Source organism: Bos mutus, chromosome 10, assembly GCF_027580195.1.
Source record: "Bos mutus isolate GX-2022 chromosome 10, NWIPB_WYAK_1.1, whole genome shotgun sequence".
In the NCBI taxonomy this organism is placed as follows: domain Eukaryota; kingdom Metazoa; phylum Chordata; class Mammalia; order Artiodactyla; family Bovidae; genus Bos; species Bos mutus.
In genome coordinates, this window is record NC_091626.1 from 62,524,640 (window position 1) to 62,548,395 (window position 23,756).

Below are 23,756 nucleotides of genomic sequence, written 5' to 3' on the forward strand. Positions count from 1 at the left end.
TATATATAGTGGTGTGTATATGTTAATCCCATACTCCTAACTTATCTTTTCCTCCAGATTGTGAGATTCGTGGGGACACCTTGTTATCCTCCGTATCTTTTCCAAAGACTAGCAAGATGGTAAATATTCAAGAAGTGTTTGTTAAATGGATGATATGGTGGAAACAGATTTACAGAGAACCAAAATACACCGATCATCACCTGTTTGGGGAGGGTTCTCTGTCTGGAATCCAAGAGTCTATCTAAACGTTAAGGCCACCACTCACCATGACCCCCTCCTACCAGGAACCCAAAGATGCTCCTGTTGCTCCTGCCCCTCTGCTTCCTATTCAGCTGGCTGTCTTTCATCCATGCCACAAATAACAGCAGCAAATAATACAGACAGAATCCCCTGCCCTCCGAGGGGCTTATATTCAAGTATAAGGAGAGACAATTAACAGGTAAACATAGATTAATAAAACAACTTAGGACAGTGATCAATGTGATGAATAAAGTGAAGCAGTCTGATGGGATAGAATGTGGCTGGGGAAAAACATACTATTTTAAATGGAGGTGGAAAGAAGTCACAGCATGTTTCTCTGAGACAGTAACATGAAAGCTGAGGCCTGAGGAGTGAGAAGCAATCAGCTAAGCAAAATTTTGAAGAAAGAATTCTGCAGACATAAGGAACTGTAGGTGTAAAAGCTCTGAACCACGAACACAACTGATTATTTGAGGGACAGAAGGGACAGTGTAGCTAGAGAAAGAAATGAATTTGGAGAAGAAAGCATAGCCCTGTAATGGTTCTGGGTGGAGGCCTATTTGCACCTTCTTGAGTTTAGAATTTTCCAGTTTACACCTTCTGTTATCTGCACAGTCCTCTACTTACTAATATCACAGAAAGAGGGCAATGGAATGGAGTATAGAGCACACCCTATTGTCAGGAAGACATCAAATGATTCTGAACGTTCCTTTTCTTATTTATGTCAATAAAAAGTATTCTCAGATACAATGCCCTAACAGTAATGGTCCCAGGGCGAATGAAAACCTCATCGGCACACAAGAATAAAACCACTTGAAAAGAAAGATGAGTTCTTTCTACTGACTACAAGCCAAGTCAAAATGAGACCCATCATAATTACCCTAGCTTCATTACAGGAAATAAAACACAACACTTTACCAGTCTGAGAATATACATAGGCTACAAATTTATCCTTCAACTTGAATATATTTTTCCATTTTTGTGTAAATATAAAGATCATACATACAATATAAATCCAGACTCAAGTAACTAAAATACATTTCCAGTTTTCACTGACCAAAATTTTCCTTCATCCTTATAGAAACTAAACAATTTATGGTGTTTTGAGAAAGCATGAATTTATATACATTATAAACTGACTCTCAGCAGTAATTCTGTGGATGTTTATGTTAAAATCTATTTAATTCAAGTACTACTGTGTTGCTAGAGCAAAGTCAATCCATTATATAAATGAATATTCACAAACCTAGCTGCTAAAGCAACTCAACAGTTGATAGGAACTCAAGCAGTGTGAAATTACACATCTTACTCCTATTCTCAGTAGCATCTGCTGGCTTTGCTAACCCGAACATGAACACATCACTAAATATAAAAAGGCTTTCATTATCCTAGTCAGGTCTTAAAATTCCAGGCTGCTAGTCTTCTAGTGGTAAAAATAAATTCATTCTCAGCATCCCTAAATTCAATTCTGCACCCAGTGATCTCTGGCTAGTGCAGTTGAATCTCTGTATGGAGGGATGAGAAGATTTTTTTCAATCTTCTTTTGAAAAATCATCAGAAGTAGCAGAGGTAATCAACAAAAATCATCTTAAGCTCCCATGCTCTGTCCCCTCAGAGGGCAAAGTCTCTTACAATAGGTCTTCGTAATAACATACAGCCTCAACAGCTATGAAAAATAAAACATTTTAGCCTAAAAAACGATCTGTCACAGTCTCTAAGCTGATGACATCACAAATTAATCTTTCATTTTCTCTTCTGCATTCACCTAGAGAAGGTCATAAAAAGTGTCTAAATAACCAATGTAACTTCTTCCCAATTTCACATCTTCAAATTGGTTGATTTTATCATTATTCATCATCTCACACATAAATTAACACTCAAAATAAAAAATTCTCTCCTTGGAAAAATTGCAAAGTTTCTCCTTGGAGCTCTAGCTTAGTCCTGATGCTGGAACTTCCAGGAAGGAATGTAAACACAGTATCAGTTGAAAACCTCTCTAAACACTCATATATCTCCTTGCAGAGTAAGTATGGGATCACTGAGTAAGAATTTACTCTTCCTTTACTAGGGGCAGAGTCTGAATTAAAATAAAGCCTTAATAACCCTTCTCAAAATGTGACTCAAGGACCAATAGCATCTCAATCAACTGGGAGTTTGCTAAAAAGATAGAACACAGGGCTCTATCTCTCTAACCAACTAAATCCGAATCTTTATTTTACTGTTCCTTGCATGCAGATCTCCCTCCATCATAAAATCTCACCACTGGTGGAAAATATTAAATCCTATCACACACAGAGGGATGAACCTTGGATACCAATAACACCTGACAATGACTATAGTCACCTTCATGAATTCTTCAGTTCTTTTAACAACAGCTCCTCATTATAAGAACATCTTATAAAATTATAAACTGCGTGTCTTGAAACACATTAAAGCTTATTACAGCTTCTGCTGTTGCTGTTAGTCCAAACCAATAATAAGAACCAAGTTCTTACCTAATCTGAGCTCTCCGAAGTTCCCACACCCTATCTTCTTGCCAACCCTGAAGTTGGGTCCCACCATAAGGACCCCAGAGGATGTCGAGCCGGATGGTCGGGAACAATGTTCTCTCCTTTGTGCCATGGGTTTTGTTGTCCGTTGTCTTTCATCCTTTTCCCTACTAGGATGGTCCATGATCCTACACGACAGAGTCTCTGCACAAGTAATTGAATCTGTATATGTCTCTTCAATATAAAAGTATGGCCGAATAAACTGTCGTCAGAGTAAGGTAAAGAGTTCTTTTGGCACCATATTTATGTTATTTCCAGGAGATGAAAAACCATTGATCAGTTCTTGTAGGATACGTAGTCTGTAGATCTCAAGCACAGGAGAACATTGTGTAACCTAGGTAAAAATAAAAAAAGCATACAGTTAAAAGTTGTATTTAAAAAACAAATTAAGAGCATTACCATTAACTAGAATGGATCCTATCCAAAACTATGCAAAGTGGATAGCTTCCTGAAATGGATTTTAGTTTTATATCCTCCAAAAGTTTAGCCATCTGGACTAGTAGTTTACCTGGTAAAACACACTCAGTACACTACAGACCATGGCAATTAAGGGAACACCCGACCCTTTAACATAAAATGCTTTCTTCTGGTGTTGTTCATATTACTCAAAGTAAAGTTACTTGTTGGCTTTTTCATCACTGGCTAACAAAATTATGGTGAGGTTCCACTAAATTAAATAAACTGAGGGCGATTAAAAGGTCTTCTTTTTAATTTGGACAGAATCTATCAGAAATGAACCTACTCTCTACCCACTGTCTCCCTCCTCCATCCCCACCATTTATCAAGCACTGACAACAATCACAAAATCCAAAACAAGTTACTGATTGACACAGTATGTGAATGAGCGTGCTCAGTTGCTCACTTGTGTCTGACTCTTTGTGACCTCATGGACTGAAGCCCAGCAGGCTCCTCTGTTCATGGAATTTTTCAAGCAAGATACTAGAGTTGGGTTGCCATTTGCTCCTCCAAGGGATCATTTCAATCCAGGGATCCAACCTATGTCTCCTGCATCTCCTGCATAGGCAGATGGTTTCTTTACCAATGACCCACCTGGGAGCCCAAAAGCAACTAACACCTCCAGAAGCACCACTTCTATAAAGGCCTTTCCAAAACCCTAGGCTACAAAGTAGTCCAACACTAAATCTCTGGAAAGCTCAATTTTTGGTCTAGTTTTCATTGTGGACTGAGTATAAATGACAAAGTATCTGAGGTAGATCTTTTGCACAACCTCCAAGTGAAAATAAATTTGAGAAACAAAAAACCTTAAAACGCATCCATTTCAGAACTCTCCAGTTTCTCAATTCAGGACTAAGCCTAAGACAAAGTTTACAATGAGGTAATTTCAACACTAATTTTTGAAAATCTAGGTGATTTTCCTTAATAAAAGAATATTCTGTTGTCACAGAATATTGTGTCACAGCAATCACAGACTAAATACATGCTTTTACTTCACTTTCATTAAAGACTTACCCTAAAATTTCAAGGAAGAAGAGAATTAGAACTGCTTGGTTATTATTACATGTAATACAAGAAAGTAAGTAGGTCTAAGCTTCTTACAGAGACCATTAATTCCCTAGTACAGGAATGGGCACAAACCTGTGAGCTGAATTTACAAATGGGCACATGATCCCAAAATACAATATTTACTTCATTATAGTAATTAAACTGTTTATTTTCATCTTTTCTGTTTTTCTTTCCATTATTAATACTGCATAATGACTTTATGCTTCTGTAATGTTAATAATCATTAAAATGTATTTACCAGAATTCAGGAATTGATATGACTCTCATAACATATATTCTGTTGAGGTAAAAAAGCAGGTGGTAAGAATAAGTCAACAATTACTGGGCTTCCTACCGGAACAACTTAATGAATTTATATTTCTTATTACTTTCTCTTATTACAACTTAATCTAATAGCCTTCAATTATTTCTGTTGTCTACCCAAGGTCCCTCAAACAAGATGAGTAAAGAAAGAGAAATGGGGAATTCCCTGGAGGTCCAGTTGTTAAGGCTTGGTGATTTCACTGCCGAGGGCATGGGTTCAATTCCTGGTTGGGGAACTAAGATCCCGCAATCCTTGCAATGTGACCAAAAAAAGAGAGAGAGAGAGAAACACAATTTAAGATGTTTTATTTAAACAGTCCCATCTTAATAGGTGGTCATGTGTCTATATATGAAAAACTGTCAGGCTATATATACACTCTTCCCTTATATCATACATTTTTCTGAGAACAGGTAAAGGGTGTTTTAGCCTGTCCAGACACTTTTGACCATTGAACTAATCCTCTAAAGCTTCATCAGTTACCACTGGTATAATAGTCTCATTTGTAAGATTTGGAAAACTGTACTACCTTGTCTATTACTCTTTGTATTTTTCATTTGTGTTCACTTTTTCCCCTGATTTAGAGCTTGTTATTTTAGATTCTCATATACTGGCATTATCAAAAATGAGGAACATATTTAAATTTTAAAGTCAAAACTCACACATTCTTTGTTGATAGTCATGACAGGACTTTGTTAAGCTTCTAAATCTCTCTCTCCTGATATAACTTACAGATGAAATTGTTTATGAGTGTAGCTGGATAATATGGTAAGGGTATGTTTAAAGAATCTCCAAAGTGACCATACTCTCTCTTCTACTGTTTCTTCATTAATACAAGCTGGCTTTGGTCCTAATGCTTGTAGCCTCCTGGTTACAAATTTCAGCATCAGGTATCACTTCCCATATCAGTGTCCAAAACAGAAATGAAAGAGCAATAGCAAGATTTTCTCATCATGCATCTCTTTTTTTGGTAAAGATGAAAATTCTTTGCAGAGCCCCCAGCAAAATTCCCCTTGTGTAGAAAGTTGCCAACAAAAAGTGCCTGCAACAAATCTGAAATTCCCACTGTAAGCTCCTCAAAGAATGAGATCAAAGCATAATACGATGTTTAGAACACAGGATAAATTTCAAAGGCAATATGGGTTTCCCTGGTAGCTCAGATGGTAAAGAATCTGCCTGCAATGTGGGAGACCTGGGCTTGGTCTGGGTTGGGAAGATCCCCTGGAGGAGGGCATGGCAACCTACTCCAGTACTTTTTCCTAGAGAATCCCCAAGGACAGAGGAGCTTGGCAGGCTGCAGTCCATGGGGTCGCAAAGAGTCGGACATGACTGAACGATTATGTATCTATCCATATATATATCTCACACCCAAAGTATTCAGTAAACATTCAGTAAAAATGATATCTGCACACGTGAATGTGCTTGCATGTGTGCTTAAAAAAAACTATCAAAAATAATATGACAATTTAAAAAAGTATACTACAATTTAAGTAAAAACAAAACGCTTATACTCATTCTAACTTTTTTCTTAAGGGACACCAATAAGAATCTCACTTTAATTAACCTAATGAATGATCAAAATCTTTTTATTTAACCAAAATACATTATGGGAGTGCTATTACTGAAGGGAAGAACAAAGTTTACAGATTCTCATTTTTTTTTTTTTTTCTGGGAGAAGGAAGAATTTATTACTTGCAGCAAGTAAGAAGAACACTGAAGATCTTTTTCAAAGAAGTGTCTTGGTTCTGGTATTAATTTTTCTTTTTTCCACAAATTCCAATAATTAACTTCTCCCATTCTTACTATTCCAACCCTTACTGATCAATCTAGTCCCACCTGATAATTATGTTTTCCAATTTTATTGCTATACAACTGACACACATTAGTCATATTAGTATTAGTTTACAATATTAGTATTAGTTATACAACATGATCAGACACAGGAATGTATTACAAAATGATTATCAGAAGAAGTTAGCATCCATCACCAGACAGATTCAACTTTTTCCTTATAATGAGAATTTAAAAAATCTATTCTCTTAGCAACTTTGATATATACAACACAGTATTGTTAACCACAGATCCCATGCTGTACCCACCCCAGAAATTATTTATCTTGTAACTGAAAGCTTGTATCTTCTAACCTTCAGCATTTTGCAATCCCCTTCCCCTACCCTCATCTCTGGCTACACCAGTCTGTTCTCCTTTTCTATGATTCCACAGATAAGATCACACAGTATTTGTATTTAGCTGTTTGACTTATTTCATTGAGCATAATGCCATACTGTTGCAAATGACAGATTTCATTTTTATGGCTGAATAATATTCCTCTCTCTCTGTGTTATTGTTGTTGTTTAGTCACTAAGTCATGTCCAACTCCTTTGTGACCCCATGGACTGTGGCCCACAGGGCTCCTCTGTCCATGAGATTTCCCAGGCAAGAATACTGGAATGGACTGCCACTTCCTTCTCCAGGGGATCTTCCTGACGTCTCCTGCACTGCAGGTGGATTCTTTACCACCAAGCTATCTGGGAAGCCCCTGTATGTATGTTAGGCAGGTGGTTATTCATTAATCTGTTGACAAGCACATAAGTTGTTTCTATGTCTTGGCTATTGTAAATAATGCTGCAAAGAACATGGGGGTGCAGGTATCTCTTCAAGATAACGATTTTCCTTCCATTGGATATATACAAAACAGAAAGTGAAAGTCGCTCAGTCGTGTCGGACTCTTTGCAAGCCCATGGACTATACAGTCCATGGAATTCTCCAGGCCAGAATACTGGAGTGGGTAGCCGTTCCCTTATCTTTACCAGCTGAGCTACCAGAGAAGCCCTATACCCAACAGTGGAACCTTCATACTGCTTACCACAGTGGCTACGCTCATTTACATTACCATCAACAGCACATAAAGGTTCACTTTTCTCTACAGTCTTGCCAACACATCTCTCATATTTCTGAAGACAGCCATAATGGGTATGAAGTGATATCATATTGTGGGTTTGACTTGCCTTTTCCTAATGATTATCTCAGTGGGCTTCCCTAGTGGCGCAGAGGGTAAAGCGTCTGCCTGCAATGCAGGAGACCCAGGTTTGATCCCTGGGTCAGGAATATCCCCTGGAGAAGGAAATGGCAACCCACTCCAGTACTCTTGCCTGGAAAATCCCATGGACAGAGAAGCCTGGTAGACTACAGTAAATGGGATCGCAAAGAGTCGGACACAACTGAGTGACTTCACTTTCACTTCCTAATGATTAGTGATGTTGAGCTCCTTTTCAACATGATGCTGGCCATCTGTATGTTTCCTTTGAAAAAATGTCTATTCAGTTCCTCTGCCCATTTTAAAATTGGATTTTCTTCCCTGAGTTGTATGAGCTTTTAAAAAATGTATTTTAGATATTAATCCCTTATCAGATACTTGATTTGCAAATATTTTCTCCCATTCTATAGGTTGACTCTTCATTTTCTAAAAAATGTTTGTTTATTTTTGGCTGTGTTGAGTCTTAGTTGTGGCATGAGGGATCCAGAGCAGGCAGGCTCTGTAGTTGTGGCATGTGGGTTCAGTATTTGAAACAAGCGGGCTTAGGTGCCCCATGGCATGTGGGATCTTAGTTCCCTGATGAAAAAACAAACCTGCATCCCCAGCATTGGAAGGTAGATAGTAAACCACTGGACCACCAGGGAAGTGCCGACTCTTCATTTTATTGATGGATCTCTTTGTTGTGCAAAAGCTGTTTAGTTTGATATAATCCGGCTTGTTTATTTTCGCTTTTGTGGCATTTGCTTTAGGTGTCAAATCTAAAAAGAATCACTGCTAAGAAAAATGTTAAGGTGCTTATGCACTATGTTTTATTTTAGGAGTTTTATGGTTTCAGATCTTATCAAATCTGTAATCTATTTTTTAAAATCTTTTGGCCGTGCTGCATGGCATGTGGATCTTATCTCCCCTACCAGGGACCCGACCTGTGTCCCCTGCACTGGAAATGTGGACTCTTAACCACTGGACTGCTAGGGAAGTCCCTCAAGCCTATAATCCATTTTGAGCTTTTGTGTATGGTTTAAGACAGGGCTCCAGTTTTCCCACTACCACTTATTGAAAAGACTATCCTGTTTCCATCATATATTCTTGGCTCCCTTGTTGGAAATTAATTGGCCATATATACATAGGTTTACCTCTGGGATCTCTATCCTGTGTCTTTGAGCTATGTGTCTGATTTTATACAAATACCACCATACCGTTTTGATAACTATAAATTCTGTATTATAATTTGAAGTCAGGAAATGTGATACCTCCAGTTTTATTGTTCCTTCTCAAGATTGCTTTAGCTCTTTGGCGTCTTTTGTGTTCCGTACAAACTTTGGGATTGACTTTTTTCTTTCTATGAAAAATATCATTGGAATTTTGATAAGGATTGCATGGAATCACATAGTATGAACAATTTAACAATATTAATTCTTCCAATTCATGAGTACAAAATATCTTTCCATTTATTTGTGTCTCAATTTCTTTCAATGTCTTATAGCTTTCGATGTACAGATCTTTCACTTCACTGATTAAATTCATTCCTAGGTAGTATTTATTATTTTCATGTATTCATCAGTATCAGTTCAGTCGCTCAGTCATGTCTGACTCTTTGCGACCCCATGAACTGCAGCCTGCCAAGCCTCCCTGTGCATCACCAACTCCTGGAGCCTACCCAAACTCATATCCATTGAGTTGGGGATGCCATCTGACCATCTCATCCTGTCATCCCCTTCTCCTCCTGCCCTCAATCTTTCCCATCATCAGGGTCTTTTCCAATGAGTCAGCTCTTCACATCAGGTGGCCAAAGTACTGGAGTTTCAGCTTCAACATCGGTCCTTCCAATGAACATTCAGGACTTATTTCCTTTAGGATGGACTGGTTGGATCTCCTTGCAGTCCAAGGGACTCTCAAGAGTCTTCTCCACCACCACATTCAAAAGCATCAATTCTTTGGTGCTCAGCTTTCTTCATAGTCCAACTCTCATATCCATACATGGTATCCTCTACATATCTGAGGTTATTAATATTTCTCCCAGGAATCTTGATTCCAGCTGTGCTTCATTCAGCCCAGCATTTCTCATGATGTACTCTGCATATAAGTTAAATAAGCAAGGTGACAATATACAACCTTGACGTACTCCTTTTCCTATTTGATGTACTCACAGATGGGATTTTAAAAATTCCTCAGATAGTTCAACATTGAAACCCAATAGACTTTTGTATACTAATTTTGTATGTATCCTGCAACTTTACTGAATTTGTCAATTAGTTCTGACAGTCTTCTGGTGGCATCTTTAAGGTTTTCTACATGTAGTACTGTGTCACTTGCAAACAGTGACAGTTTTACTTCTTCCTTTCCAATTGGGAAGCCTTTGAGATTTCCCTGGCAGTCTAGTGGTTAGGATCTGGGCTTTCACTGCTGTGGCCCAGGTTCAATCCCTGATCAGGGAACTGAGATCCTATAAGTTGTGCAGCACAGCCAGAAAAAGAGAAAAAAGCAGCAGCAGCCTTTTATTTGTTTTTCTTGCCTAATTGCTCTGGCTAGACCTTTTAATATTAACATATGCTGATTTCTCTTTTGATTTCTCCTTGTTTAGTAGCATGTTGTTTAATCTCAAGATATTTCTGAATTATCCAATTGGCTTCTTGCAATTGACTTCTAATTTCACACCACTGCGGTCAGAAAAGATGCTTAATATAATTTCAGTCTTCTTGGTTGAGGTTGTGCCGAGATCTGCCAGTGTCCCAAAGAGGGGATCTCAGTCAGCACCTAGATGCAGGCTGACTAGAAGCTGGACCATCCACAGCAGCTTTTAAAGTATGTAGCTAGATCTTTCAGGGAGACACTGGGGACTGGGCTTTTTAGTCAGCTCCCTCAGAGCTAGTTAGCAGATAGTTAGGTAAGAACTGTTTCTTTGTTACAGTCCTGTGGGACCCATGAATGCAAACGAAACAGGGGTGCATCCCCTAAAATGCAGCCACAAGATCCAGGACAAAAGATGAGTGTACAACTCATAACAGAGAGACAACAGTGACACAGAGCAGACCAGAGGAGAATGTGGAAAAGTGATACCTGCCAGCCTCTCAAGTCTCTATGGAACACTGTGGTCTGTCCCTAGATGTGTGGTGAATTAGAAACTTGGCAAACAGGTATTTCTGTCTTCTGTCTCTGCAGTGAATTCTGGGGTGAGTGGATAAGTAGACTGTGGTATAACTATGCAATGGAATATTATTCAGTGATAAAAAGAAATGAGGTATCAAGCCACGAAAGGACATAGAGGAAACTTAAATGCATACTGCTAAGTGAAGGAAGCCAATCTGAAAAGAATACATATATTCCAACTATATGACATTCTGAAAAAGGAAAAACTATTGAGATTGTAAAAAAATATATCAGTAGTTGTCAAGGATTAGTGGCGTGGAAGGATGAACAGCTGAACCACAGGGGATTTTCAGTGCAATATTTGTATTTGTATGACATTGTAATGATAGACACATGTCATTATGTGGTTGTCAAAACCCATGTAACACACAACACAGGACTGGACCCTAACGCACTATTGATTTTAGTTAATAAAAATAAATCCATATTGACTAATCAGGTATAAAAGTTGTATGTATAACACTAATGCAAGGGAAAAATACTTACTAAATAGGAAAAATGGGAAGGGGGTATTGTGAGGGAGTATACAGAAATTCTCTGTATTTTCTGTTCAATTTTTATGTAAACCTAAAATTGTGCCTAAAAATCTATAAAAATATAGTCTTTAAAATAATAATAATTCCATCTAAAATAGCATCAAGAAAACTCAAAGTACTTATGAACATATTTTATACAATGTACACAATTTATATTCAAAATTATAAAATACTACAGAAATAAGGATCTGAATAAACACTGTGTTTACAGATTGGAAGGCTCAATATATCGATAGTTGTGATGTTAATTTTCCCCAAACTGACAGATTTAATGCAATCCATATAAAAATCACTATGGAATGTTTATACATATTAACAAGTTGATTAAAAAGTGTTTATGGAAAAGAAAATGACTGAGAATAGCCAAATCACTCTTTTAAATACACACACACACACACACACACACAAAATATACGAGGACAAATATGGCATGATTCCACCATATAGAGATATCTAGAGTTGTCAAAATTACAGAAACAGAAAGTAGTGAAGGGCTAAACGAGAGTTGTTGTTTGATGGATACAGAGCTTCAGTTCTGCAAGATGAAAAAGAGAGGATGTGTTCCACAGCAATGTGAATATAGTTAACACTACTGAACTATACACTTAAAAATAGTTAAGAGCATACATTTGTGTTATGTGTTTTTCCCACCACAATTAAAAAAAATTTTTTTTAACTTGGAAGACACATTTTAAAGCTACATTGAGACACACGTGTTACTCAAAATATAAAGTTCAATAACAATTCTCTCCTCTTTGAAGGCAAAGTAGAAATTAAATGCAAGGGGACACTAAGAAACTTTCTTGGCCATTGAATATCCACAGTTACACTTATCAAAACTCAATCTAAGAGTTCACTCAAGATCTGTGTATTTCCTTACACGTAACTCAAAATGTAAAATGAGCAGGTCCACGGAGTGGGAAAGGAACAAGGGACCCCGTACAGAGTGTAAGACCCTGAAAGTGGTGAGGAGCCCAGCATGGAAGTCCTAGGTCCTCACCCAGCATGGCACGCTGGAGCACAGGCAAGGTGAAGCCATCTTCATCTATGTGGAAGAGGCAGTCTGGCATGGAGTGGCAGAATCCAAGTGAAGTGAGGAGTTGAGTGGAGGTGGCTATGGGAGATCAGTCACACACAGGCAGATTGATCAAATAAGTAAACATATTGAACAATGACAGGTTTTTCACTGTATGAGTAAAGAATTACAAAAATGGAAAGGGAAAAAACTAGAATGAACTGGGTAGTATTGAACTGGCATTGGAAGTATCAATGTAAACTCATGATATTATATATACGTATATATGTATGTTATTGTTTAGTCGCTAAGTTCTGTCTGACTCATTTGCGACCCATGGACTGTAGCTCACCAGGCTCCTCTGTCCATGGGATTTCCCAGGCAAGAATACTGGAATGGGTTGCCATTTCCTTCTCCAGGGGATCTTCCTGACCGAGAGATCAAACCCAGGTTGACTGCATTACAGGCAGATTCTTTACCACTGAGTCACCAGGAAAGCCCCATACATACATATACTTGACAAACAAACACAGCAATAAAATAATTATGAGCTCTATCCACTACCAGGGCCTGAGAGGAACAACACTCAATAGCATGAGAACATTTGGCACCCAGATTTTGGTTTTAAAACCATTCTCAAGGATCCAGAGCTCCTCAGAAATGGCTCATTTCAGAGCTAAGGCAGTAGAGTACAAGACGAGCCTAGAAAATTGAGGTAAGGAAGTGATCAATGAATGATGGGGACGTGTCAAAAGGACACAAGGGACACACAGGGATTCACAGTGGCCAAACATAAACACCAAAATAAATCACACTCAGGCCTCCCTAATGGTCCAGTGGTTAAGAATCTTCCTGCCAATGCAGGGGAAAGTGAAAAAACTGTTAGTCACTCAGTCACGTCTGACTCTCTGTGACCCCATGGACTGTAGCCCACCAAGTGCCTCTGTCCATGGGATTTTCCAGACAAGTATACTGGAGTGGGTTGTCATTCCCTTCTCCAGGGGATGTTCCTGACCCAAGGATTGAACCTGGGTCTCCTGCATTGCAGGCAGATTCTTTAACCATCTGAGCCACCTGGGAAGCCCCCAATTTATTTATTTGGCTGCATCAGGTAGTTGCTGCATGTGGGATCTAGTTCCCTGACCAAGGATCAAACCCTGGCCCCCTGCATTGGGAGTGCAGAGTCTTAACCGCTGGATCACCGGAGAAGTCAATATCCGTATCAGGACTTCCCTGATGGGCTAGTGGTTAAGAATCTGCTTTGCAGTGCAAGGGACATGGATTCAATCCCTGGTCAGGGAACTAAGATTTCACATGCTGAGGAGAAAGTAAGTCCATGTGCCGTGGGTTCAATTCCTACTCTGGGATGATCCCACAAGCCGCAAGGCAGCTAAGCCCATTTGCTACAACCACTGAGCCAGCGCTCTAGAGCCCTCGGGCCACAACTACCGAGCACATGCACTGCAACAACTGAAACCCGTGCACCCTAGGTCTGCGCTCAGCAACAAGAGAAGCCACCACAACGAGAAGCCGGGCACCACAACGAAGAGTAGCCCGCACTCGCCACACCTAGAGAAAAGCCCGCACGCAGCAGCAAAGACCCAACACAGCCAAAAAGAAAGAAAGAAATCTTTAAAAAAAAAAATCACTGTAACGCATTATAACCCACTGAATAAACTAATAAACCAGGGATTTATACAGATGTAATTGAATACATTAAAACCCTGAATATGATTTGACTATACTATACTGTTAAGGACATCCACTGAGTATTATTTTTAATATCAAGAAACTAGAGTCAACTTAAATTCCCATGATTAGAATGGTTAAAAAAAACAGTATCTCCATATATGGAATAGTATAAGCTACTGAAAAGAAAAAAAGGTAGATTTATTATGTGCTCGGTTTGGAAAGAAAACCAAATACAGTATGATAGGGGGAAAAAAGGTCTGTTGCACAATCATATGTATAGTATGACCCCACTTTTTAAAAAAAAGTTAAAATCCTTTTGTAATCTTTCATGTGAATACAGTTTGTGTGTATTTAGAAAGAAATCTGATAGGATACATTAGAAACTGAAACCAGTTAATCTCTGAGGAACACAATTAAAGAGCAAAGAATGAAATTTTAAATTTCTATTTTACATCTCTGCATGCTAGATAATTTTAAATAAGCACGTACTACTTTAGTTATTTAAACTTATATCTTGCTATTTCACAGAAACAAAAAGTCCTATGATGAAAATTCCCTTGATTTTCTAACACCAAACCTTCTTCCTGTCTCATACAGGAGAGGTGGCCCTCCTGCCCAAGTCAAATCACTTCTACAAACTTTACTGTGTTATTGCTCTCTCCTCTTAACTTTATCCTTCTCTGCTGACTTCCTATAATGAGCATTAAACATGTTCACAACCTTACCATTAAAAACACAAGCTCTAACACCCATCCCTTGATCACTATTTCCTGTCTGGCAGCCATTCTGTCTCTCCCCACAGGCCCTTCACAACCAAACTGAAGACCTGTCCTCACTAGATGTTTCTGTTTCCTCATTCCTGAACTCACTGCAATAAGGTTTTTAATCCCATCCCTCCAAACCATTGACCTCCTTCTCCTCACCCAGGTAAATCACATCCTTGAGGAAAAATCCAAGAATTACGTTTTCATAATCTTATTCTCCTGACCCTGACAGCCTTTTGGTCTTTCTTAAAATATTATTTCCCCTTTGGGTTCACGCTGTTTTTCCTCCTTTGGGTTCTCCCAGGTTTTCCTCCTATCTCTCACTGCTCCTTCTTACTCAGCCTATCCCTAATTGTTTCATTTCCTCCCAATACTGGGACAAGCCTACCTCTTTTCTCACTCAAAACCACTCCCACGGACGGCATTTAGTCACATATTCATTCAAAAAATATTTAATAAGTGTCCATTATACAAAAGACACTGTTTCAAAGTACTGCAGTTATTGTTCAAAGCACTCCTACATGTTCATTTACATGCTGATGAATCTTAATTTGTATTTCCAGCTAACACCCTTCTCCTGTGTTTGAGATGTATATACTCAGGGGTATATTTTTCTATCTCACCATAGAAAATTCAGACACCTCAATTTCAATAGTCCAAATTAAGCTCATCTTCTCTTGGTTCCCACTTCTCCCACCATCCCTCTCCTCCCCAAGAAAATGTCAAACCTACTTTCTTCTCTTGGGTTCTTTCTTCAATGAATACTGTATTAACCATCTACCCAGTGACCTAAACAAGACACAGAAGAATTTTAGCTCTTAAATAACGCTCAAATCTCTAAGCTTTCCTTAGTCTTCATTAGTATCACTCTGAAAGGAAACCATTCTCCCACAGGAATGAAACAATCTCTCAACTGATCTTGCTTTCAGGTTTTTCCCCTCAACCCCCTTACCTCTCTCTCCAAACCAATTTGTGTAGCACTGTAGCCAGAGGGAACTTTCTAAATGCAAGTCTAATCATGTCATCCTCCAACTTGAAGGCCTTCAAGAGCTTCCCAATGCCCTTAAAAAATGCTTCTCAGGTGGCTCAGTGGGGGCTTACAGTCCTTCCTGACCTGGGACATGCTCACCTCTACAGCTTCATTTCAGTTAAATCACTCCCTTATGTTACATGCTAATGAATACCAAACTCACTTCATTTTCACCAAAGGGCCCTTGGCCTGGATCCCCTTTTATCTCTGCTCCTTAGTTCCTTAACACTTGCTCCTCTTTAGCTTTTACTTTAAATGTACCTTTCTCTGGAAAACTTTTCCTTTGACTCAATTCTGGGTTTGGGCCCCTCTTACAGACCATTAGAAAAAGAGTTGGTTTTTTCCCTTTTAGGGGATAGAGTTTAGGGCAAATTGGGGATCTGTTGTTGGCGCGGGTGGGGGGGCTTCCCTGGTGGCTCAGAGGATAAAGCGTCTGCCTGCAATGCAGGAGACCCAGGTTTGATCTCTGGGTTGGGAAGATCCCCTGGAGAAGGAAATGGCAACCCACTCCAGTATTCTTGCCTGGAGAATCCCATGGACAGAGGAGACTGGTGGGCTACAGTCCACAGGGTCGCAAAGAGTCGGACATGACAGAGTGACTTCGCTTCTTGTATAGACTCTTTTAGCATCCCCAAATAGCATTAACCACTGCACTGTAACTGCTTGTTCACTGGTATATTATTCTGTGAAGATAGGAACTCTCATTCACCATTTTATTCATAGGGCCTGGCATAGTAGGTTCTCAAATATTCAATGAATAAAGGAATATATAATAAAGGAGTTCTCAATCTTGGTTTTCAACCGAAGAACAGATTTAACAGGTTGATCTAAGAGATCATAATTCCTGCCATCATTCTCAAGAGAAAGAAAAACATAATAATTCCAAGTACCATGATGACTATATCCTGCTTAGTTATATACAATGTGTTAACTGTAGAAAAGGCACTAATCATTAGCAAAGTATTACCCAAATTTTTACGCACCTTAAAAGTCATAAGACAGCATCAGAAAATAAAATCTAACAACCAAGACACCAAGTGGTCTCACCTGAAAGTTTCTCTGGCATTATCACTATTTAGTTCCTATATATTTTTCTAAGCCATGCAAAAACAGCCTGTTTTACACAGACACACAGTTGGTGAAGTAGAAGACCAAAGTCAGAAATCTGCAAATTTATTTTCAGCCCCAACACCAATTTACTTTCCTCCATTTGATTCACTTTCTCCCACAAAAAAGGGACATACCTGAAACTTACCATATCTTTTACTATAGGACAGAAAGATTTAAATTGTTCTTACAGAAAAAAAAAAAAGAAAAGAGGGAAAGAAAAGGAAAGGAGAGAAGTATGTACAAGGAATTTACAGTTTTCAGTTCTGCATGTAAAGAGCTTAGAAGTCACCGCTCTAACAGGTAAAAACTCTAGGAACTGAAAAATCAACAGCTCTCAGATCCATAAAAGAGGGAAGAGTATAGGCTGAACCACTGATGCCCAGATTGGAGAAGGACAAGTGAAAACAGGGAGTCACAGCTTACTGGAGTAGAGGGTATGTGGCAGGAACCAGTGCCAGGGAAGGAAAACCTGAACTGTAACTGATGAGTTTCTGGATGCTCAGTGTAAATAGCTCTAAGAGTTAAAGGTTCCAGGTCACAGGAGGGACCCCACAATTTTGTGAGATTTGCCTCCAGGACCTGGACCAGGTTCCCACAGCAAATATTAGAGAAAAAAAAAAAAAAAATCCCCTTGAGCTTTCAGTCGGGGAATGGAAAAGTGAACTATTTTTAAATATACCAGAGGATTCTGTTTTTTAAGGATGCCTGCCCTCTGGAGAAAATAGTTAATCACAGCCTAACTTCCTCGGGTATTATTTGTCAGAGCCTAACTGACCTGGGAAAAGACAACTATTCAACTCCAGCTCTCTCTAGCCTTCCATATGATGGAAGGGAAATGCCCAACCCCAAACGACTCTAGCCATTCTGTTCCACCGAAGTGAGACACACATGAAACTCACAGTTCAGAGAAACAGGCTCACTGAAAGACTGATCTTCCCCTCCCCTTATACCTTGCCATTTTATTATGAAAGGCCTATTTACAGCAATTCCTTTTACCAGGTATATCATATCTGGCTATCAAGAAAAAATTACAAGGCATACTAAAAGGCAAAAAATGCAATATGAAGAGACAGAGCAACTAACAGAACAAGAGATGGCAAGAATGATGGAATTACCAGACCAGGAATTTAAAACAACTATTATAAACAAGCTAAGAGCTCTAATGTCCTTCAGAAGTTGAATAGATAAACTATTCAACTATTCAAGTGAATAGATAAACTATTCACTTCAATATTCCGGAATATTGAAGTGAAGTGAAGTCAAAGTCGCTCAGTCGTGTCTGACTCTTGGCGATCCCATGGACTATACAGTCCATGGAATTCTTCAGGCCAGAATATAGGAATGGGTAGCCTTTCCCTTCTCCAGGGGATCCTCCCAACCCAGGGATCGAACCCAGTTATCCCACATTGCAGGAGGATTCTTTACCATATGAGCTGCCAAGGAAGCCCAAGAATACTGGAGAGGGTAGCCTATCCCTTCTCCAGCAGATCTTCTCGACCCAGGAATCAAACTGGGGTCTCCTGCATTGCAGGCAGATTCTTTACCAGCTGAGCTATCAGAAAGCCCAAATATCCAGAATATTATTCAACATTAAAAAGAAATGAGCTATCAAGCTACAGAAAGAAAGTAGAAATTTAAATGCACATTAGTAAGTGAAAGAAGCTAATCTGAAAATGCTATATACTGTATGATTCCAACTATATGACATTCTGGAAAAGGCAAAACTATAGAGACAGTAAAAAAGATCAGAAGTTACCACGGGAAGGGAAGTGGGTGTACAAGTGCAGCGTAGATGATTTTAGGTGGTGAGACTACTCTGTATGATACTATAATAGTGGATACGTGTCATTACACATGTCTAAATTATGAACATGCTGGACATTACTATATGGACATTATGTCCAAAGTCACATAATGTACAACACCAAAAAAAATCTCCCTGTGCTTCCAGCAGGAGGAGGGAAAAATAAACTAGTTTGAAATACGCCAGAAGCTTAAAGTACAGGACTTAGATAATTATGATGTGTCAGTGTTGGTTCATCGATCGTTAACAACAGTACCACTCTGATGGAGGATACTGATAATGGGGGAGGCTATGCATATGTAGGAGCAGAGGGTATATGGGAAGTCTCTGTACCTTCCTCTTAATTTTGCCATGAATCTAAAATTACTCTTAAAAAATGAAGTCCTTAAAGATAAAAAAATTCCCTGGGATCCAGTGGCCAGGGCTCAGCACTGTCACTACTGGGACCTGGGCCCTGCTTGGGGGAACTAAGATCTCACAAGCCTTGCAGAATGCCCTATCCCCCCCAAAAAAAGATACACAGATATGTGTTTTAAAACACTATTTCTAATAAAAGAAACAAAAAGAATTACAGCAATTACTGAAGGAGTCTGCATAATTTCTTGGCGTCAAAAAGGAAAAGTACAAGCACATGTATTTACTCAAAGTGGAGTTCTTTTTTCTTCAAAGTGGAGTTCTTAATTCAACCAAACATTTACTAACTGTCTCCTATGTGCCTAAAACTAGGATAGTCACTAGGGATGTAACAGTGAACTCACCATATACACAGTTCTAGTGCTCACAGAGTTTACAGTCTACAGTGGGCATCACAAACAATCACATAAAAAAAACTGCAAATTTGCGTCATGCTGCAAAGACCTGCTGAAGATAATGGGGAAGGCAAAGGGAGAGTTTTAGAAAGAGGGTGATCAAGGCCTTTAATAGAAGCTACATTTAAATACTGTCCTCAAGGATGAGAAGAAGCCAACTATGTCAAGAGCTGGGATCAGAGCCTCCAGAAAGAGAAAAACCCTGTAGAGACTCTTGGTAGAAGAAGACCAACAAGGCAGGGGATTACAAGGGAAGAGGAGGCAGGAGTCCACTATTCAGGATTTATAGGTTGCTGATAAGCCACCATTATCAAATGAGAAGCCATTTAAGCATTTAAAGTAGGGAAGTGACATTTATATTTAAAAGGGACTTAGGTTTATTAAAGACATTTATATTTTTATATCACCTGACGCCAGTCAGAATGGCCATCATCAAAAAATCTATAAACAATAAATTTTGCTGAAGAGCGTATGGAGGAAAGAGAATCCTACACTGTTGGTGGGAAATGTAAACTGGTACAACCACTATGGTGAATACAGAGGTTCCTTAAGAAACTAAAAATAGAACTACCATGTACATGATCCAGCAATCCCACTCCTGGGCATATACCTGGAGAAAACTGTAATTCCAAAAGATACATGCACCCCTATGCTCACTGCAGCACTACTTACAACAGCCAGGACATGGAAGCAACCTAAATGTCCATCAACAGAGGAATGGACAAAGAAGATGTGGTACATAGAGACAATGGAGCATTATTCAGCCATAAAAAAGAATGAAATTGTGTGCATTTGCGGAGACATGATTGGACCTAGACACTGTCACACAGAGTGAAATGAGTCAGAAATAGAAAAACAAATATTGTACATTAATGCACATATGCAGAATCTAGAAAAGCATAAGATGAACCCATTTGCAAAGCAGAAATAGAGACACAGACGTATGGACACCAAGATGGGAAAATGGGATGAGATAAATTGGAAGATCTGGATTGATATATATGCACTACTGGGTATAAAATAGGTAATTAATGACAAAACGTGGTCCACTGAAGAAGGGAATGACAAACCACTTCAGTATTCTTGCCTTGAGGACCCCATGAAAAGTATGAAAAGGCAAAAAGATAGGACACTGAAACATGAACTCCCCAGGTCGGTAGGTGCCCAATATGCTACTGGAGATCAGTGGAGAAATAACTCCAGAAAGAACGAAGAGACGGAGCCAAAGCAAAAACAACACCCAGTTGTGGATGTGACTGGTGATGGAAGTAAAGTCTGATGCTGTAAAGAGCAATATTGCTTAAAAACCTGGGATGTTAGGTCCATCAGTCAAGGCAAATTGGAAGTGGTCAAAGAGGAGATGGCAAGATTGAACATCAACATTTTAGGAATCAGCGAACTAAAATGGACTGAATTGGGTGAATTTAACTCAGATGACCATTATATCTACTACTGTGGAAAAGAATTTCTTAGAAGAAAGGAAATAGCCATCATAGTCAACAGAAGAGTCTGAAATGCAGTACTTGGATGCAATCTCAAAAATGACAGAATGATCTATGTTCATTTCTGAGGCAAACCATTCAATATCACAGTAATCCAAGTCTATGCTCCAACCAGTAATGCTGAAGCTGAGTGGTTCTATGAAGACCTACAAGACCTTCCAGAACTAAAACCCAAAAAAAGATGTCCTTTTCATTATAGGGGACTGGAATGCAAAAGTGGGAAGTCAAGAGATACCGGGAGTAACAGGCAAATTTGACCTTGGAGTACAGAATGAAGCAAGGCCAAGGCTAATACAGTTTTGCCAAGAGAATGCACTGGTAACAGCAAATACCTCTTCCGACAACACAAGAGGACTCTGCATATGGACATCACCAGATGATCAATACTGAAATCAGACTGATTATATTCTTTGAAACCAAAGATGGAGAAGTTCTATATACAGTCAGGAAAAACAAGACCAGGAGCTGACTGTAGCTCACATCATGAACTCCTTATTGCCAAATTCAGATTTAAATTGAAGACAGTAGGGAAAACCACTAGATCATTCAGGTATGACCTAAATCAAATCCCTTAGGATTATACAGAGGAAGTGAGAAATAGATTCAAGGGATTAGTTCTGACAGAGTGCCTGAAGAATTATTAATGGAGCTTTGTGACTTTGTACACGAGGCAGGGATCAAGTCCATCTCCAAAAAAAAAAAAGAAATGCAAAAAGGCAAAATGGATTCTGAGGAGGCCTTACAAATAGCTATGCAAAGAAGAGAAGTGAAAGACAAAGGAGAAAAGGAAAGATATACCCATTTGAATGCAGACTTCCAAAGAATAGCAAGGAGAGATAAGAAAGCCTTCCTTAGTGATCAATGCAAAGATAGAGGAAAACAATATAATGGGAAAGACTAGAGATCTCTTCAAGAAAATTAGAGATACCAAGGGAACATTTTATGCAAAGATGGGCACTATAAAGGACAGAATGGTATGGATCTAACAGAAGCAGAAGATATTAAGAAGAGGTGGCAAGAATACACAGGAGAACTATACAAAAAAGATCTTCACGACCAAGATACTCACGATGATATGATCACTCACCTAGAGCCAGATCCTGGAATGTGAAGTCAAGTGGGCCTTAGAAAGCATCACTACGAACAAAGCTAGTGGAGGTGATGGAATTCCAGTTGAGTAATTTCAAATCCTAAAAAATGATGCTGTGAAAGTGCTGCACTCAATATGCCAGCAAATTTGGAAAACTCAGCAGTGGCCACAGGACTGGAAAAGGTCAATGTTCATTCCACTCCCAAAAGAAAGGCAATGCCAAAGAATGTTCAAACTACCGCACAATTGCACTCATCTCACATGCTAGTAAAGTAATGCTCAAAATTCTCCAAGCCAGGCTTTAACAGTACGTGAACCGTGAACCTCCAGATGTTCAAGCTGGATTTAGAAAAGGCAGAGGAACCAGAGATCAAATTGCCAACATCCGCTGGATCATCGAAAAAGCAACAGAGTTCCAGAAAAACATCTGCTTTACTGACTATGCCAAAGCCTTTGACTGTGTGGACCACAACAAACTGTTGAAAAATCTTAAAGAGATGGGAATACCAGACCACCTGACCTGCCTCTTGAGAAACCTGTATGCAGGTCAGGAAGCAACAGTTAGAACTGGACATGGAACAATAGACTGGTTCCGAATTGGGAAAGGAGTATGTCAAGGCTGTATATTGTCACCCTGCTTATTTAACTTATATGTAGAGCACATCATGAGAAATGCTGGGCTGGATGAAGCACAAGCTGGAATCAAGATTGCCGGGAGAAATATCAATAACCTCAGATATGCAGATGACACCACCTTTATGGCAAAAAGCAAAGAATAACTAAAGAGCCTCTTGATGAAAGTGAAAGAGGAGAGTTAAAAAGTTGGCTTAAAACTCAACAATCAGAAAACTAAGATCATGGCATCCGGTCCCATCACTTCATGGCAAATAGATGGGGAAACAATAGAAACAGTGAGAGACTATTTTGGGGGGCTGCAAAATATCTACGATGGTGACTGCAGCCATGAAATTAAAAGAAGCTTGCTCCTTGGAAAAAAAGTTATGACCAATCTAGACAACATATTCAAAAGCAGAGACATTACTTTGTCAACAAAGGTCCATCTAGTCAAAGCTATGGTTTTTCCAGTAGTCATGTATGGATGTGAGAGTTGGATTATAAAGAAAGCTGAGTACCGAAGAATGATGCTTTTGAACTATGGTGTTGGAGAAGACTCTTGAGAGTCCCTTGGACTGCAAGGAGATCCAACCAGTCCATCCTAAAGGAAATCAGCCCTGAATATTCACTGGAAGGCCTGATGCTGAAGGTAAAACTCATATAGCTTTGGCCACCTGATGCGAAGAGCTGACTCACTGGAAAAGACCCTAATGCTGGGAAAGACTGAAGTTAGGAGGAGAAGGGGACAACAGAGGATGAGATGGTTGGATTGCATCACTGACTCAATGGACATGAGTTTGAGTAAACTCTGGGAATTGGTGATGGACAGAGAGGCCTGGCATGCTGCAGTTCACGGGGTCACAAAGAGTCAGACACAACTGAATGACTGAACTGGACTAATGAAAACCTACTATATAGCACAGCGGGGAAAAGGTGCATATATTAAGGACATATATTTAGTTAATCTTAAAAATGCATTCCAATATACACT

General features: G+C 39.2%; 1 protein-coding gene across 1 annotated transcript in view; it reads right to left on the bottom strand.

Annotated features, from left to right (window-relative positions):
- Window positions 1–23,756, bottom strand: part of CSNK1G1 (casein kinase 1 gamma 1) — a 155,160-nt gene that overhangs the window by 105,423 nt on the left and 25,981 nt on the right. The window contains 2 exon segments of the mRNA XM_070378066.1: window positions 2,736–2,819; window positions 2,822–3,123. Coding sequence (XP_070234167.1) covers window positions 2,736–2,819; window positions 2,822–2,888 — 151 coding nt within the window. The 5' untranslated portion in view covers window positions 2,889–3,123.